General features: G+C 40.6%; 1 protein-coding gene across 3 annotated transcripts; it reads right to left on the reverse strand.

The window, feature by feature from the left end:
* Nucleotides 1-5,347: 5,347 nt before the first annotated feature.
* On the reverse strand, nt 5,348-19,981 carry LOC146582340 (uncharacterized). 3 transcript variants are annotated; one of them, XM_085295353.1, is made up of 18 exons: nt 19,844-19,981; nt 18,508-18,713; nt 18,084-18,225; nt 14,985-15,869; nt 13,846-14,322; nt 12,413-13,753; nt 12,208-12,297; nt 11,909-12,064; nt 10,825-10,941; nt 10,471-10,593; nt 10,314-10,370; nt 9,674-10,222; nt 9,064-9,312; nt 8,133-8,826; nt 7,839-7,966; nt 7,709-7,762; nt 7,429-7,605; nt 5,348-6,515 (listed from the first exon to the last, which is right to left on the reverse strand). In XM_085295353.1, the coding sequence occupies exons 2-17, from the start codon at nt 18,678-18,680 to the stop codon at nt 7,477-7,479; spliced, it is 5,364 nt and encodes a 1,787-aa protein (XP_085151479.1). In that variant the 5' UTR covers nt 18,681-18,713; nt 19,844-19,981; the 3' UTR covers nt 5,348-6,515; nt 7,429-7,476. The 3 variants fall into 3 exon arrangements, with proteins under 3 accessions (XP_085151479.1, XP_085151468.1, XP_085151489.1); XM_085295342.1 differs by having other exon boundaries at nt 7,839-7,969; XM_085295363.1 differs by lacking the exon at nt 7,429-7,605 and having other exon boundaries at nt 7,839-7,969.
* Between the last annotated feature and the right edge of the window lie 4 nt (nt 19,982-19,985).

Raw genomic sequence — 19,985 nt, forward strand, 5'->3', positions numbered from 1 at the left:
TTATCACCAAAATTAGAAATAGAAAAACTCTGTGATTTTAAAAGGTATTCAACTTGACTGTGTTTAACATTTATTTATTTATTTATCTTTTGTCTTTTATATTTTATTATTATTATTTTTGCTTTTACTCATTACGTGTAAATTTAAGTGGATTTCACATTTAAAAACCAAATAAACAACTTAATATAGAGTCAATCTCTGCCTGTCAGCTGCCATGGAGCTGTCACAGGTCAACGTTCATCCAATCCAGTCTATGCTTTTTCTTGAAGCCCATCCCAGCTGAAATGGGTTGAGAGAAATGATGCACAGTAGACGCAGAGAGACAGTAAACCATTCACATCTACACCTTCAGCCCATTTAGAATCAAAATTAACTTCTGTGAATGTCTCCGGAGTGGAGGAGGAAACAGAAGTATCTGGCAAAAAGTCAAAAAAATGATGTCCTACTCTGACCTGCCTAAAAAGTGGTAACGTCAGTATCTAAAAATACTCTGCAAATAAAATTCCTGAATTTAAAAACAAAACATATGTGTGTGTGTGTGTATGTATATATATATATATATATATATATATATATATATATATATATATATATATGTATAAATCCACCTCATTTAAAATGTAAGCAAGTTTAATCTTGATGTTTTATATCTCAGCCTTTACACAAGCTTTTACTCTATTGATTCCTTTGACCTCAATCACAGTTCATCAATAGGTTTTCAGCCAGACAGTGAGCATGCTAATCAATCGATCCATTTGTACTTAACAATAATTGTTACGGATCACATGCTTTTGACCATTACCATGGCCCCTGATTCATCCTTACTACACTTTTCATCGCGCTATCATTGTCATCGTCATTATCTGAATGTGGCACATAACTCAAGAGAGATGACAAGACTAAAACAGAGAGGAAAAGATGGAAAAAAGAGGAGCACATGGGAGAGACAGAGGAGGCAGGGAGATAATCTTGTAATGTCTTTCTGGGCTATATTTGGCTCCAAATCATGTATGGCTACTGGATCAATGACTGGAATGTAAAATACTGAACAAACAACAATAAGAGCAAAGGGATGGGGGGGTGAAGAGAGGAGAAATGAAGAAATAGATACAAACAGACACCTATGGGGGGAGAAGGCAAGCAATGAAACAATAAAAATGCTAATGAAAGGAATAAAAACAGAAGAAATAGGGAGAATTGATGAAGGCGACGTGGAATGAGCTGGGGACTTTGCCAAGAGATGGAAGAGGGGAGGTGTTAGCAGGAGGCGGGATGTAAAACTCAATGTCCCGTACCATCTCAGGGTTATTTGCTATCAAACTGAAAGGGTCTGAGAGGACTGGGATCGATGCTTATCTTCAGTTTCGAAATGTTCTGGCTCACACTTTCTGAAAGCAGTGGAGGGTGGGATGGAAAAACTGACATGAGAGCAGAGAGAAAGAAAAAGAAGGAAGAAAGAGGAGGGGTGGAAGGAATAAAAGCAGGTAAAAAGGCTAAGCAGAGAAGGAGGAGGAGGTGGGGGGATTGTTTTTTCAGGCATCACCACTGTTTCGGCTATTAAGCATGAAGGAGATTACTGTGTTGGAGAATTTGCATAAACATGCTTCTCTATTACCGCCCCCATTGTTCATGATTAATGAGATTAGGGTTGCCTTTGCGCACAGATTCAAGGATGTAATAGCAGCTAATTGCTTGTCTCTTCCCAAATTAGAAGTTGCCTTGTTTGATGTTTGTTTCAACATGGATTCACTCAAAGTGATGGAGCTCTCATTTCTTTGCCTAGGAGAGAAAACATACCTGATAGGCACTGTGGATGATAAAGAAATGGAGAAAATTGAAAGGGAAGTAGAGAGAGAGGCGAGAAGAGAAAAATCTGGCTTGAAGACAGAGTTTCATGATCCACGGCGGCAATAAAGCACCTCAAAATGAACTCAGAAAGGGACCAAATGCTGAAGAAAAGACACCAGGGTAGTAATATACTGCTTATTTGAGAAAATGGTAAAGATGTGACTAGAAAATGAAAATGGTTTGCAAGCAGCTGGGAAGAAATAGAGATGCATAAAGAAAATCAGTAAACAGATCTGAGAGTGCCCACAGGTATGCAAATGACATAATGGAAAAAGCTAAAAGAAAGAGAAGAAATATAAGAGATGGAAGCAGTGAAGTGAAAAGAAAGGAGGAAAAACATGGGACTATGAGGGAGATGAGACAGCAAGAGGAGGTGGAGATGGGCTGAAAAATGAGTGAGACAAAAAGAGAGGAGATTGCTTTGAACGCTGTAGATCTGTCAGAATTGAATCAGAGGCGGCCAGCTGTAAGCTCTGATAGTGCTTTGCCTCTAAATATACCGGGCTGTGAGATGGACTGATAGGGCAACAACAACAGACACAACAGAAAATAAAGCAGGGTTTTCAACCCATGACTGAAGAGAAATGGGATGCAAAACGCCACGTACGTGTGTCCGCAAAGAATTACCTCTTAGCAGTGTGCGATTTTGTGTGATGACAGTTTTAGAATACGTAAGTGTGTTTGCATAATATGACAATATCCATGCAAGTTCCAGTGTTGCCAACCCACATGCCTGCATTGGCATACCCATTTAACAGGGTTGATATCGCATCCATGTTTGCTGCCGCACGGCAACTCGACTAAACAACCTTAAGCGTCAAGACCCATCTGCCCTGACACAGCAACAGAAGAAACCCTGCTTTTAGAGCTCGTCTTTGGGTGTGAGCAGCAAATGCTGCCCTGGAGGTCTGGAAGTCGACTCCAAACCACCACCCCACACTTTGCCCCGGACACTCAGGGTGTCAGTGGCAGTTATGGAGTGACAACGTCCCCTCTGGGTGAAATTACAACCTCAACACACCATCCCTCCTCTCCTCTTTCTTTTCTTTGGCTCCATTTCCAAGAAACCCCCCTCAAGACATTCTGCTGATGACAACTGCTTGTCAGGATCACAGCACATACACATGCACAGCTTAGGACACACTTATGTACAGACACAGTCCTGCAAAAAGGAAATATCCCCTGCAGAGCTCTCTCTCTCTCACACTCTGACACACATACACACACAAATACACAGAGAAAGCTCCAGATGTGTCTTTAAGCATCACTACAGAATATTCTTGAGCCCAGCTGTCTCTGATATTGACACCCCTGAGACAAGTTGTGCATTCACACTTTTTAATCTGTAGTTCCTCTTTCTTCATCCATCTCTCTCCACCATTCCATCTCTGTAAACCCCATGTTGGCCTCCATGGGAAGAGTCAGTGCTGAGGTGGGCTTCGTTAAGAATGGATCAACAGAGATCTCACGTAAATACGACCATAGGCCCACGCCACTACTCTGAGCCTTTGCATCATGTATGTTGGAGAATATATTAATAATTAAGGTGAGTCTCCCTGGAGAGGGTATGGGCAGCCCTGTGGGTCTAGCCCAGCTTCTTTAATTTAAAGGCAAGTTGTGTAAAAGTATCTGCAATGCAGTTTCCATTTAAGCTCCTTTAGTTGGTGCACTGCAGGACTTCAGGAGACCACATTTGTCTAGGAGTTGAGTCAAAACCAGCCATCTAGGAGGCAACTGCAATGGGACTAACATGCAATACAGAAAATACGCCCCCTAGTATTCTCTGAAGAAAAATGATATCAGCTGAATGATATGAATTCTGTTTTTATGCATGGAAACAAAACCTTCTTGCGTTCTGCAAACTTAAACTGTACACAAGCCCCAATTGCATTTCCACTCACCACTTTCAAATTATCTAAGTTTTATTGTGCTATAATTACTCATTATTGTTATATTGTTCATACACCACACCTGTGTACCTGGCCCTGCACTCTGTGATAGCTTGGGCAGGAAGCAACCACCTCCCAAAACCATCCACACCCTCCCAAGTTTGATAAGCAGTTAAAAATAATTAGGTTTCATACGAAACATCAATATCTAAAACATTTAGGTCTGTAACTAACATTCCTACTTCTTATAGAAAACTGAAAATTGCCTCAACAAGGTTATCACATTTCAAGAAATTCCTAAAATGTGCTTTCCATTCATCTTCCTAACTGCTTATTTAATTCAGGGTGGGTGGAAGGACTCTCTGGACAGGTCAACATTCAATTACAGGGCTAACTGCGAGAAACAGACAACCATTCACACCTACAGCCAATTCAAAAGCACCAGTTAATCTAAAAAGCACGTCTTTGGGAGGAAGCTGGAGTACATGGAGAAGAACATTCAACAATGTCTAGAAATGCCTTCTTCAGTGAATGATATCGAGTTATTCAAAGGTTTTATTAGTGCAGGAATAGCTTGCAGTATTATGGAAAAGTATTTCAGTGTTGTACTAATTTAGACTGGCACGGAGCAGACTGTGTTGTCCATGCTTGCTGTATTGTTAGGTTAAAGACTATAACTTAAAGACTGTAAGTTAAATATGCTCTTTGGTTTCTAGTATTACACTGGATGAGGATGATATAAAATGCAGTTGGCTTAATCAACAATGAAAGCCAGCTGATCATAGTCTGCCCCAAAAAACTCTACTCTACCTCAAATTATGTGATTTACCTCAAAGTAAGGATAGACCCATTTCCCAAACCCCTTACAACAGGGAAATTAAAAATGAGCGTGTGAAATTAATAAAAAGAAGTATGACCTAAAAGGTGAAATAAATATAAAAACACAAGTTTTAAACTTACCCTAGGTAGAAATGTTTTTTAAGTCACTGCTCCATTCACTCAGTGCAAACAAAGACACAGTCCCCCCACCTCCCTTCACCTAGCACTATTTCTGCTGAGCATGAGCGATGACATTCTCAGAGGAGCTTCCAAATCTGCCGACTACAGCAGGTGAATATTTGGCACCTTGCTGCCCCTAAATGCTTCTTCGCTTTTTGGTGTTGTGCCTGGATTGTAATGAACAAGGAAAGCGGTGAGATTTGTCAGGCAACTTCAGCCTTTCTCTGTGTGCACATCAGCATCATCCACTCCATTAAACCTCTGGTGAAAGGTGTCAGATTTATACACACAATCACAGAGTAAGAGCACCTTAGCCAACACAATGATGGTTTCAGTGCCTGCCATCTAGTGTTGACTGCGTGGAAAGATTACTGCACACCCGATCAGTGAAGCTTGCTGTTCTGGAATAATCACATAGCTCCAAAATATCTCTTGTATTAATCCAGTAGGTTTTTTAATGGCTTATTTAATTTAACTGCCAGCCACTAAGGGAGCGTTAAAGACTTCAATTTACCACAGAGAAACTGGAAATTGCTTAATTCAGAGATGTGTCATACCTTTTGAATTCTAAAACCAAAACTGCACATGCACAGACAGACAGAGAGTAAAGATAGACTGCATATAAACATTTATTCTCTGCACAGCTGTAAGGAATCAATGGGAAAACAATATTATCAATTACTGATAGAAAAATACCTTTGCTGCACCATGATCACTCTGCACCCGTACATACAGTTAATAGTAAAAAGAACATAGCGTGTTATAATTTAAAAAAAATAAAATAATGCAAGCGTGCAAACATGACATCTATTAGGTATGAAAGTGTCACTCATACAAAAAGACATACAGTGTGTGGTATATTGGCATATTTTTTTATAATCTCTACAAAAAAATATCAGTGATAATCTCTTCTTTAAAATTTCTTCTTCTAGATTTCAATACTGATTGTGTGCAAATTTTTCAAACTTAAACAACATCTGCCGTCTGTGATTAAAGAAGTCCTGTAGACCTATGAGGAGAAGGAAACAGAGAAGTCTTTGGAGTGAAACATCTTTTCAAATATTTGGCTTCGTGTGTAAAAATCAAGTACTGTGAACTTTGTGTACAAGGTTGTGTCAGCACATTTTACAGTGTGTGTTGCTGTCAAAAAGGCTTTTCAAATACTTCACGTCCCTTTAGGCAGCTGCTCAGGTCCACAGTCCACAGAGACAGTAATATGACAAGCAGTGTGACACATTATCTCCCTGTGTTTAACACAGTGTAAAAGTGCAGCAGAAGCAGACATCCCTTTGTCATTTTTATGTCTTGTTTGACCAGTGTTAGTACATGTTGGTGTCACAGGCAGCGTTTTACAGTATGATTCAGCTTGGCTTCATAAACATTTGCACTTAGCAGTTTTTCATGAGAAAACTGGCAATCGTGTGGACCGGCAAGCACAACGTCTCGCTCGTTTAAGAAGTCCAGCAGATGAGACTGTAAAACAGAAAGGTCCTCCAATGAGGATCGACCTGCTTTTACATGCACATTAACTCTGAGAGCCGAGGCAAGGATCTTACACAGTATTTTGTATGACATCTTTAGTTCATCATTTCGAGGTTTAGTGGCCGACCACAGGTCACCGCATGATCATAGGCTGGCAATAACCGTGTGAGAGGAGTTTTTTCTGATTGGTTGACCTGAGCCTGACGTGGAGCGGTTATCCAGCAGTGTGACTGTGTCTCAGTCGAGGCGGAGGTGAGGGCGCTCCCTCAGAGGCCTGCAGATATAGATGTTTCTGTGCTGAAGGACAGACACACACACACACACAGGACACGCAGGACAGAAAGAAATTAGATTATCACAGTACAGTCTTTTTAGTGGTATATTGCGGCAACACGCAGGACACAGGAGAAAATACTTTTAATTGAATTTTGTTGTTCTTCAAATGTGAACGCTGTAACACGATAAAATGAAAATATGTATATACTGCTCAAAAAAAAATTAAAGGAACACTTTTTTATTAGAGTGTATCATCAAGTCAAATTAAACTTCTAGTCAGTTAAGTAGCAGTGGGGCTGTTAATCAGTTTCAGCTGGTGCACTAGAGGCACAACAATGAGGCAGCATCCAAAACAGGAATGGTTTTATAGGTTGAGGTCACTGACGTTTTTCCCTCATCTTTTCTGACTGTTTTTGAGTATTGCATTAAGCTGTGGTCAGTGATGGTCTGGGGAGCCATATCTGGGGAGGGACGCACACACATCTAAAGGCTAAGCAACAGCATCCTGACTGCGATTCCATATCAGGATGAAATCTTTGGACCTATTGTCATATCCTACGCTTGTGCAGTCAGTCCTGGGTTCCCCTGGTGCACAATCATGTCTCATGTGGTGGAAGTATATGAGCAGCTCCTAGAGGATGAAGGAACTGATACCACTGACTTTCCCATGCTCACCTGACCAGCATCCAGTAGAACACCAGACGTGGTCCAGATCATTAGGATCTAGTGTGTTTTCAAAGTGATTTGCTTTCATTTTTTTTTTAGCAGTGTACATAATTATGTTACAAATGCAGCTATAGTGCATAAAACAATCACTAATGGCACAAACTCACTGGGAATCTGCAGTATTTCTACAGAGATTCAAAAAAATATAATAATATACATATTAATATTCAAACCTGGTGAAAACTGGTATAATAATCTTTGGACCAACCTGCTGATCTGAGCATCTCTGTGGCTTCACTGTGGCTTCACTGTGGCTTCACTGTGGCTCAGTTCTAACTGAGGTCCGAAACACGGTGTGTACACTATCTGAACTAAGTCCATTAGATCCCAGTGTCTGCACACTGATGTGGACAGGGACACTCAGGTCGATATTTTCAAGAATACACTGCACAGACAGAAACAAGACTTACTTTGTGTGCCCTGCTTTCATTCATACTTTGATTTACTTATTTATCATGACAGGATGGATTTTGTACAGCTGTGGATACCTTGGTGCATGCTGAGCTCATGACAGATTTGTGAAAGTCCCCATCAACATACACCTGAGAGATAACAAGACATAATGAGTACAAGAAAAACACATACAAACGAAGATAATCCTATGTATTGTTTACCTACCCTGTAGCCATACACAAACGTGCCATTACTGCATCCCAGCTCATCGAGTGGTGGTCTCTCCCAGCCAATCATAAGGTTGCTCTGACCCACTGTTTTGATGACTTCAATGGAACGAACCTCGGCTGGAGCTTCTGGAGGGGATTGGACACAGAAAAGTCAAGTACAGTTATGCTCTCTGCTGCTTTTATTATTCCCTAGTTATTACTAAACCACACCAAAACAAACACAGATAGCAGGACTTAATATATCCAGAATTTACTATTAGTTTACTAAACCAAGTGGTATGAACAGTACCTGGCTTTGGTCTTTTTCCTAAACGAGCGGTGAATGTTGTGGCAAACTTGTTCGATCTCTCAGGAGAGCAGTGAGACAGCTGACTGGACTGAGAAACTTCAGGGATAGCACCATCCATTTTAGAAGTCATGTTGAAAGTTGTAACTTCAGGGGCAGTTGATATTTGAGAGGCAGTTGGATCTGAGGAAGTGGCTTTTGGATTAGTAACAGCAGAGTCAAAAGTAGCAACCCTCTGTAGAGAAGCTTTATGCGCGGCATAGGATACATCAGGGATTGCAGTGATTTTCTTTGTAATTTTTGAGGATAATGTTTCATTAGTGCCATTACTTAAAATGGATTTGACATTATTTGCAGCCGGGGTGAAAAAAGTAAAGTTAGAAGAGCTAGAAAGAGCAGATGTGTCCCCTTTAAGGTGATGGTTAGTAAAGATGCTGGGACTGAAGGTTGCATTAACTGATCTAGATGCAACTGCTTCAAAAAGTGTTGGTGACTTGTTAGGGGCAACTGGTTTAGTTGTTACTACTGGAGTGTGTGGAGCTTGGCTCATAGCTGTGGTGACTGTGAGAGAGTTGATCTGCGCGTTATTGAAACTCAAGCTCAGCGTCTTAGTCTGAGAGGCTTTGTTCAGGTCTGCAGGAGCTGACAGTGATGGACTCCTCCTGGGGTCCTGTCCCCTTCCTCTGCTCTTTGGAGCCTTGGGATGGAGACAGATATTAGAATTCATTAGATATATAAGATCTGATTGGATTTGACCTACCTTACTTTACGTGGAAATAACTTCTAAGTCAGTGAAACTTCAAAGGACAAATTGTAGATTAGAGTGGCTTTTATTTCATATCAGAAAAAAGCAAAAATCTATATCAACCTTTCCGTATAATTCAGCACTAACCTATATTTTTGTTACTCTATGTTAGAAAACTCCTAAGTGTACCTCAAAGCTGCTCCTCAGGGTCTTCTGTAGCTGTTCGTGGAGGTTAAGGATCTTCTCAGGACTACTCAACCTCCTCTTTGGACTGGCAAAGGAGACAGAGGAGGGAATGGTAGGACTCAACAAGTATCCAGTCACACTGGTGGCACAGAGGGAGGACTTCTCTTTCTTTATCTCCGGATGATGAAACACTAATTTCTCTGGTTGACTGGCTGCTTGGGGCGGTCCACCGGCAGAAGGAGACAGCTGTGCCTGGATCGAGAATAGACTGTCTTAGACTTTCACTGAGTCTACAATTTCTAATGTAAAGTACAGTCTTTGTTTGATAATTTAAGCACTGGCACACTGAGGTCATGTTAGCGTTCCCTAACAAAGAATATTTCAGAGAGTTTTTGCTCTATAAAAATTATCTTTCACTGTAAAAACATAAGACAGACACACTTTTCTGTAAAGCAGTGAAGTGAGAATAAATGCAGGCCTGGCAGAAAACATACAATAAATAACATAACACAGAAATCTGGAACTGAGGCTATGTTAGTTTTTTATAAAAAATATTACAAATTAAGGTTTTAAAATAAGCTTTTATTAATTATATTTATTTGCATTGCCTCACCGGCACTGTATCAGTGATTTCTCGCTCATTTGGTGGAAGAGCAGGTGACGCTGACGCCTGGACGGTGGCTTGCTCTTGCACTGGTGAGGATGGCACAGATGAGTTGGCGTCTTTCTTTAGCGATCCTGTGAGTACAGGTGTGAATTCACTACCGCAGTCTTGATGATTTCCTGAAGATTCGGTGGAAACTATGGAAATTTCTTTCCCTCTGCCCTCTACTCCAGCTTCAGGTGTGACTCCAGTTTGTTGATGCTTTTTTACAGAGGTGGATACAACCGGGCAGGTCCGATCAGTTATGAATTTACTGGTGCAGCTTTTATATTTTGAACTAAATTCAGGAGTAAACCCACTAGCGTAATCCCAGGTCTTTGTGTTATTTTCCAATGTGAATGCTGCAGTGTACTCCTGCAGAGCGGCATCGCTGAGCAGATGCTCGACCTGCTGTGTGAGGTAGGGGTTCATACAGCCTTGTCTCTGCAAGATCTTCATCATCTGATCTAATAAGCTGTTCCTCTCCTGACACTTCACCACTAGGCAAGACAGCTTGGCCTGTTATTGGACAAAATACCTGACAGTCAGAACGAACCACTAAAATCTGTTGAGCAGAACCTGAACATAAATCTAGTCTTTATTTCCTCACCTTTAAAGGTGGTATATCCAAGTCTGTCTGGCTTTTCCTTTTCAGCAGCGCATCATACTACAAATAAGTAAAATTTTAAACATGACAATTGTTCATTAAGTATAAAGAGAGAACAGTTTATTACTTAAACTTAGATGCAAAACTACAGCTGACCCACCTTAGCTCTGATGTCATTGTAACGTGCCCTGAGTGAGACAAGAACAGTATTAACGTCATCCCTGCTGCCTTGTCCTCTTTTCAGAGCTATATACTCCGAGTTCAGCTCCTCTAGAGCAACAGTCTGTGGGGTTTTACACACACACATCACATCAACACACACACAGACGACTTATGAGTAAAACTGTCTCCAGCCAAGAATTAGAATGTGTCAGTGTATTACAGTCTAGTACAACATATCAGCATCATGATAATGATTTAAGTTTAACGCTAATTTGTTCAACACATACGGCCACTTAGAAGTATTTTATGATGTATAAGAATCCAAATAACAAAGGCATTTTGGCATTCTTACCTTGGCTTTGAGCTGAGCTGTGAGGATGTTATATCGCTCCTCTGTTTGAGCCTTGAGTGACAGCATGTCAGTCTTCTCCCGGAGCAGGCCTGTCAGTTTGTTCTGCAGCTCCTTCACCTGCAGAGACAGCTGCTCTTTAGGTCTAACGCTTAAACTTTGTGTACAAAATTAGCTGAAAGGCCTCAGAGACAAAAAACACACTGAATGATTAAAATTCTTGATGGATTTTCATGTAGTACAGCCACGTCTAAATTATTCAACACCTGCAGTACCTGAACTCTGCTTTTTAATCATTTCACCAATTGGTGGTGAAACCCAATTAAGCTTCTGGGAACTCTAATACAACTATATTTGATTCAACTGTGAAGCAAATATAATTGTTGCATGTGTGGGTTTAAGATGAGTAACAAAGAGGAGGGACAGAGTTCGAGGCAAAGACACACACTTGGAAAAAGGTGCAAAAGAAAGAACAGCTTTTCTTTGAAGGGATGTTTGAAAACAGCAGGTGAGAAAAACGACTATTTCTGTGAAGGACTTAGAAGAAGGGCTAGAAGGAGGCGAGAATAAAAGTATCATCAAAGACTATAAATGAGTAGACTTGAAAGGCAAAGGTGTAAACTTTGGAAACTTCAGCACACTCCAATCTAAACCAAAAAGAACATAAAAGTCGACTCGAATGTGCAAGACAAAATGTAAATAGGACTTTAAAGCTCTGGGGGGTTTTCTTTATGGTGTAAACTCTATTTCTTAAAAATTAAGTCCAGTGTGCCTGTTTTAAGAAGTATAAAGTAAGCCGCTCCTGTTGTGGAGATGCTTCGTGGCTGCAGGAACTGGTAAACTTCACTGTTACTGGTATTTTGTTTTTCTATTGAAGCGCGTAAAGTTAAAGCCCTGTGATCAATACGTTTTCCAACAATCCAGTCAACCAATCTTGAAATGTCCTTGGAGACTCAACCAGTTATGTTCGAAAATCAAATCTTCTTACACTAATTATATAAGTTTTGCACTTTTTTAACATGTAGAACATGTTGCAGATTTAGGGGCTGGTATCATTTTGACTGTATCTGTAAATCTAGTTGAATACCTGGGTTGTGAGGTTGTAATTTTCCTTCTTGATTTCTTCCATCTGATTTTCAACATCTGTGAGCTTCATCGCGTTTTCAGCTGCTTGGCTCGCCTTTCTCTCCACCTCCTCCCTCCTCGTTTCTGAATGACGCAGTTCACCCTGAAGCCTCTTGATCTGAAGATATATACAAAATGAGGAAAGTGTGGTTTTGAAACATATATTATGGCTCTCTAAGAAAATAATATGATGACAAGAAGGATGAAAAAATCTGCATAATACAATTTTTCTAAACTAATAACAAACTCGCTTAAACCCACCTCTGCACGGCTCTTGTCCATTTCCTCCTGTGACTTCTTTAGCTCTGCTCCCAAAGTTTCAATCTCTCTCATCAGATCATTTTCTTCCTGCTATAAATCAAAAAATTTGATGCCTCAAAAATCATGCCATGATACTGAAAGGATATTCTGTAAACTGACACAACAGGCCCTGACATCATGCACAAATGCACTCCATTCTCAATACCTGTATTAAGTTTCCACCATGGTTATTAGTCTGGCATCTTTGTGTAGCATAATCTGCAGTCTCAGCAGGAATCTCACTCTTCTTCGTCAAACCAGCGCTGCTTGAGTTCAACATCTGCTGCTTTTGATTCCTCTCCTCTGTTTGTTTTTGGATGCTGAGACCTTGTAGGCTGTCTCTTTCCTCCCTAAGGTCTTGAATTACCTGCATTATCTGCTCTTCTGCTTGTTTCAAACAACGGACTGAATATTCAGTTCTTCTTTTTTCTTCCTCCAAGCTGCTTACTGACTTCATCAACCTGTCGTGTTCTTCCTTTAAACTGTGAGATATTTGCTCCTGGTCTCTCTTTTCCTTCAGACACTTAAGAGAATCGGTTAGTTTGTCTCTCTCTTGTTTCAGATACAGCACTGTCTGGCTTAACTGGTCTCTTTCTGTCTGTAAACTCTGCAGTGACTTCATTATTTCCTCTCGCTCTTCTTTTCCACTTGAGAGAAATTCTAATATTGCCCCTTTATCTCTTTCAAGTGCAGATAAAGACTTGGTTAGCTGCTCTTTCTCCTCTTTTTGGCCGTTTATGGACCTTTTAAAGTGTTCTCTTTCATCTCTCAGCCCACAGACTGCCCTGCTCAGCTGCTCTTTCTCTTGTTTAAGGTCAGCCAGAGCTTTAGAGATGTGGTCTTTTTCCTCCTTCAGTCCCCATACTGTCCGAGTTAATTGCTGTTTCTCTTCTGTCTGTACTTGGACTGACAGAGCTACTTCTCTTTGCTGCTCTCTGAGTGAATTTATGGATTTAGTCAATTCTTCTTGGTCTGTTTTGAGGTTCTGGACTGAATTGGTCAGCTGGGCTGCTTCATCTTTTTGTGAATCAAGATGAAGATGATTTTTTTGTGAGCTGCTTTTTAGTAAATCACAGAGATTATTATGCTGACTACCAGATACTGATCCTGTTTTCGTAGAGTCAGTTTCTTGATTGAACATCAAATGTGAAGCTTCTTCTCCTTGGACTAACTTCTGCTGCAGATCCATGATGGTGTTCAGATCATCCTCAGTCTTCTTGGTGAGTTCTGAGATCAAACACCCCTGTTCCCGGTTCTCCTGCTCCAGCCTGACCTGATCCTCTTCTAGCTGGGAGATACGCTCCATCAGTTGGGTTTGCTGCTTTGTGATGTCATCCTCTTTGCGCTCAATGTGAGCCAAAAGCTCCTGGATCCTCTCTGCCAATGCCCCGTTTTCCTGATTCAGGCTTTGGATAAGATCATCCTGGGCAAGAGCAAGAATGTTGCCATCTTGGGTAGGAGATGACCTGGGTTGATCATTCCCACCATAAGTAGAGGGTGTGTTAATCTGTACAGAGAGACAGAGTTTGATCAGTGATATACTGGATGTCTTTGGTGGAAAATAAAAATGATAAGACTACTAAACCACGTGTAAAATACCTTTTCTGCTGAAGACCTCTGCTCAGTCTCTGCCTCTAGTTCCTCTGCTTGCTTCCTGAGTTGTAACTTCAGCTGAGCATTTTCCTCAGCTATCTCCTTTAGCTGACTCTGTGTGTGCTGCAGAGCAACCTTCAGGTTGTCACGTTGCTCCTGAAGAGCTTTAAGATCTCTATCTAGCCCCAAGCTCCTGTAAGCTTCCCTCAGGGCATCAGATTCCTCACTGGGGCTCTCTTCTACGTTTAAGTTCCCTTCAGAGCACCAGCTTCCAAGTTTAAACTCATCTATTGATTCTGTAGTCAAGGAAAGTGACTTGAAGTTGGCACTGGATTCAGACCCGTAGTGAAACAGGTTTACAGGATGACTTTTAGTTGGCATTTTTGATTTAACTGCTGAGGAATAATGCTCTGTGCTGCTCTGTGTGCTCTCTGCTGTCGCCTGGTGGTGAACAAGTGGAACCTCTGATGAATAAGGCTGCACCTGCACAAAAATCACAATTTTAAAATATTTGACAAAGTCGATAGAATAACAACAATTCTTATAACAAAGAATTGTAAAGTTCCTATGCTTCCTTCAACTATGGGAAATACTGATAATTTTCACACTGCAAAACATTTTAATTAATTAACAATTAACACTGGTAGCCTAAGTTCACAAATAGGTGATAATAAGTGAATACATTAAAAACAGCAGTTTGTCTCCAAACCGGCATCAGTAAGTCGTATATGTTCTGATATTTAGATATCAGTAGTGTCCTGAACTCCTGATGTCCCAGAAGTAAATACTCGGGAGGACTCTCTTATTGTACTTTGTACTTAAAACTTTAAAGGAACTTGAAATATGGAACTTCTCCTGCTGTAATCAAGCTTTATTTTCAGAGAGCACAGTCAGACTACCTAATTAAGTTATTATTATAGATAGATAGATAGATAGATAGATAGATAGATAGATAGATAGATAGATAGATAGATAGATAGATAAAACATTCATATAATATTAATAATATTAAATATTAATATTAATAGTACCCCGCCTCCCGCCCTATGACAGCTGGGATAGGCTCCAGCGTCCCCCGCGACCCTGAAAAGGAGAAGCGGAAGCAAATGGATGGATGGATGGAATATTAATTGGATCCTACAAACCTCTCCTGAGCAAGCCACTGATGGCTGTCCCGTGGCAGTGGAATATGAGAAAATGTTGGCAGTCCCAGAATTAACAGCCAGACTGGAGTTGGGTGTGCTGGTCTCAGGACCCAGGCATGCGGATGATTGGCTTGGTATGTGGTTAGCCGAATCCCTGAGGACCTGCTGCAGTCTTAGGTTCTCCTCTCTCAGGTGTTCAAGCTCCTCCAATAGCGAGTTCTCAGATAGTTTCAGCTGATGGATCTCTGACTTCATCTCATCCACGCTGCAGCTGAGGAAGTGGTTGCTCTCCTGGGCCTCCTGGAGCTGCTCCATTAGTCTCTTCCTCTCAGTCATCCTCTCCTCCTCTCTCTCCAGCAGTACTCTGAGATCCTCCTGCAGGCTGACAATGAATCCTTGTAACCTTGCCTCATTTGAGGACTGTTTTGTGTCACTGTTTCTTCCTCCTCCTATGCTGTTCTCTGCTTTTCCCTCATCGCCCTTTCGCCTTTCTTCTCTCTCAGTTCCAACACTTGGCTGCCATTTCTTTCGCCTCTCTTCCTTGGTCTCCTCTTCTCCTTCGCCCTCTCCCCTCATGGAAGATAGTCTGTCTTGTTCTTCCAAGCACTGCACAGTACCACCAGTGATTCGGACTGCTCTGATAGTTGTCATACCAGTGGCGGCACTCACAGTCATGTCAAGTAGCTGCTTTTCTAAAGTGTAGATGCGATTCTGCAGGCTCTGCTCTCTCTCCCAGGCCAGGCTGAGCTTGTGTTGGAGTTGGGTTTTAAAGTTTTCAAAATACTGGGCCTGTCGACTCATCTCTCCCTCTTTGGCCTTCAGTTGCCTCTGACAACGCTGCAGTCGCTCCCTCCACACTCGCTCCTCTCGCTCCCTCTCCTGAGTCTGAGAGAGACAGAGAACAGAATCTTGCTTGATAACATGTTCTACAAGCCTAGTTTGTGTGCTAGTATTTGTAGTAGTAACAGTCTTAGCTGTATATGATATCTATAAGACATATATCATCAGCTGTATTTGTTTTACTGTACAGTGGCAAACTAACTACTTTAGGCAAGGCAAGGCAAGGCAAGTTTATTTGTATAGCACAATTCAACAACAAGGTGATTCAAAGTGCTTTACAGAGACATTAGAAACAAGAACAAATAAAAAGCATGATTTAAAATTGATTAAAACAAGCAAATAAACTAACTAACTAATTAACAAACAAACAAACAAACAAACAAACAAACAAACAACAGTATATAAAATCAAAACAGATAAAATCAGAACAGTAGATAAAATCAGTAGTTAAATGTAAGTTTTGAAATTTAAGCTTAAAGTGTGGATTTGGTGCTTTATTCAAATGCAGCTGAGAACAGGTGAGTCTTCAACCTGGATTTAAATAAACTGAGTGTTTCAGCTGATCTGAGGCTTTCTGGGAGTTTGTTCCAGATATAAGGAGCATAAAAGCTGAATGCAGCTTCTCCGTGTCTGGTTCTGACCCTGGGAACTGATAAAAGACCGGATCCAGATGACCTGAGGGATCTGGATGGTTCATACTGGGTCAGGAGGTCATTGATGTATTTTGGTCCTAAACCATTCAGAGCTTTATAGGCCAGCATCAGAACTTTAAAGTCTATCCTCTGACGGACAGGCAGCCAGTGTAAGGACCTCAGAGCTGGACTGATGTGGTCCACTTTTTTGGTCTTAGTGAGGACTCGAGCAGCAGAGTTCTGAATGAGCTGTAGTTGTCTGACTGATTTTTTAGGTAGACCTGTAAAGATGCTGTTACAGTAATCAAGCCTACTAAAGATGAATGCATGGACTAGTTTTTCCAGGTCCTGTTGAGACATCAGATCTTTTATCCTTGATATATTCTTGAGGTGATAGTAAGCTGACTTTGTTATTGTCTTAATGTGTTTTTCTAAGTTTAGGTCTGCATCCATCACTACACCCAAATTTCTCGCCTGGTTTGTGGTTTTTAGATGTATAGATTGAAGTTCTCTGGTGACCTGTAATCGTTTTTCTTTGGCGCCAAAGACTATTACCTCAGTTTTGTTTTTGTTTAGCTGGAGAAAATTGTGGCACAACCAGTCATTGATTTCCTCAATGCATTTACCAAGAGCCTGTACAGGGCCTCGGTCTCCTGGTGACATTGTGATATATATTTGTGTGTCATCTGCATAGCTGTGATAGTTTATTTTGTTGTTGTTTATAATCTGTGCCAGTGGGAGCATGTAGATGTTAAACAGAAGGGGTCCCAAGATGGAACCTTACTTTAAATAAGTTTCCATCATTCAAACTTCTTAAAGATACCTAAAAGATAAAGTAATGTAATCTCAACAAAGATGATAAAAAAACTCTATGCTCACTATCACACTAGCATGTTGTTGTTGTTGCTTTTTTAATTTAACCTTTATTTGACCAGGAAAAGAATAGAAATCTCGTTTACAAGAATGTCCTGGCCACAAAAGAGAGCAGTACAATCATACACTTCATACACCAGACAGGCAATAGAAATAAAACACAGACGCAACCAAAAATGATAAACTTCAGTGTCAATAAAAATGAATACCTTAGTGATAGTAACCGTCTAATAGGAGCTGCAAATTTGAATGCTCTTTTTCCAAATTCAGTGCAAATGTTTGGTATAGACAAAATGAATGAATCTTGGGACCTAAGACAATAACCTCTACACTTTTTTGACTCTTTTGAATGTGTAGGTAAAAAAAACCCCAGTATATAACAGTGGCTGAGTCATGTAGTATGTATCTGTTTTGGCCAAATAAATGCATAAAAATGGCCTGTAAGTGAATTTATGTGACTACTCAAGGTATGTATAAAGTATATAAAGTGTGCTACTTGCAAAATATATTATAACAGTAAAAGTGTTAAACTATTAACAATCCAGCCTTTAAAACTTTGCATTTAATGGGAATTCATTATTTTTATAGGTAAAATCTGATATTATTTTGTCCATCCCAGTAAACTGCACAAGCCTCTCATTCATATCTGAAGTACATATTACTCCCATCTTCTAAAACTTGCATATTCAAAGCTGTAAATGTATTTTATATTTTCTACATCAGTGACCCACTGAATCTCTCAGACAGCACTCACCATGGTCCTGACCTCCTCCCTGAGCATGTGGAGTCTCTGGTCCAGCCTCTGGGAGTGATGCATGTTGGGGAACTGAGAGGCAGACGCTAGCTGATATAGCTCCAGCAGGAGGCTCCTCTCTGACGTCTCCAACTCTCTGATCCTTATCACATAGCAAAACAAGATCGCATTACATCATCTTAACACCGTATAATATCATATAAATGAGCTTTTAAACGTTAAACTGTCTCTGATTAAAAAAAAATTGATTCAGTTTTATCTCCTAACATGGCAGTAGATGCAGTGAGTAGTTTTCAGAGGTGCACTCTCAAGCTTGCATGCAGTGCAGTCAGGTGTGTGTGATACGTGATATTATGTTGGCCAAAAGTGAGCGTACAGTAGCAGATGTGTGTGTCACTGGATCCCCTCTCACCCAGTCTCTCACCTGTTCCTCAGGTAGCTCTCAGGCTGGATGGCTGAAACCGCTCTCTGCTCCAAGTCCTCCACTCGATCACACAGCACACACAGGTCCACATCAGCTCCTACAGAGTCCTTTACCATGGCAACTGAAGTGCATCCGGTACCTGCTGAGTCTGACGAGGTCATGTGATCCTCCATTGGGTCAGCTTATTCCCACTAAGTTAATTTCACCTGCAGTACAAGAACTGCCGGTGTCAAACTCAATTCTTAAAAAAACTAAAACTCATACACGTTTTCATACATTCATTTTGGCAGCTTGTATGTTTCCAGTTAACAACTCTGTCACATTTGTACAGACTATAACTAAGACAAACACAGACACACACAATAAAGATACATGCACTTAAAATACAGTCATGTATTATTCACACTGTCAACAGCCTGGAAGCAAGTTGTTGGACACACAATAATCTATCAGGTTACGCCTCCTTCTAATCATCCACTCCCATCCTGCACCTCCTACTGTACCACACTGGACAAACATACAAAAGTTTTATGTCATACAATCACTTCAGTTCAACAGTTTGTGTCTGCACTGATGATTGCTCCTGGACATAGTGTGCGTTGAGTAATATCGTTGATTGAATATTGTTTGAAGATATATACAAAAAAAACGTGAACCTAAACATTTCGAGGGACGGTCCACTCCAAAAATTAAACAAGCACCAATTTTTCTCTTTTGTTTGTAGTGTTTTTTATTTACCTATTGTTTTGCTCTGAGTTATCCTGGCTTGGAAGTATCAGCTATGGAGATTCGTGGCACCTCTTAAATATGATGGAAACAGAGGTTTTGTGGTAAAAAAGTACATTTGCTAAATATCTCTTTTGCAGAAATCATGATTGCAATGCTAAAAAGACATCCACAAACCAGATTCATATTGAAAGACTGTTTCCTTAATACCAAAAAGGAGGTGCAGAAAGATGCATGCAACTACCAGTGACACGAGGTGTCTGCTTATAGCACCGTGACAGGATGTAAGCATTAACGGTGTCCCACTCAGCTGAACCGTTATGGTAGCTATTTGCATGCCACTTCCACCTGGCAGTGTATTAGTTTAGCTGAAAAAAGAGTTCCTACTTGAAACTATTCACGAAAAGGTTTTTGAGATTTCTGGCAATCAAGTGTGGCAAATGTGTAACAGTGCAATTACATAAATCAGTGGTAGTGTTATTAGAAATTCAATCATTTACAGATTTCTTGTAATCTAAAAATAGACAAAGTCACAAAACCTTAATCGAAGCCATCCTTGGTGACAAATTTGCAAAGGAGTATTTCTGAAAGGTGAAGTGAAACAACAAACCTGTTTTTGCGTTTTCACCGTTCGTTCCTTTTCAGTGCGTCAAGAAACCTCCAAATAGTTCAGCTCCTGCTCAGCGAACTTAGACGCACTGCTGTTTCCTTAGAAACGGCACAGACGTTGGACTTTGCCAAAATCCTCCATA

Source organism: Mchenga conophoros, linkage group LG2, assembly GCF_057382185.1.
Source record: "Mchenga conophoros isolate Kocher_MC1m ecotype Shallow Benthic linkage group LG2, M_conophoros_male_GT1.1, whole genome shotgun sequence".
NCBI lineage: Eukaryota > Metazoa > Chordata > Actinopteri > Cichliformes > Cichlidae > Mchenga > Mchenga conophoros.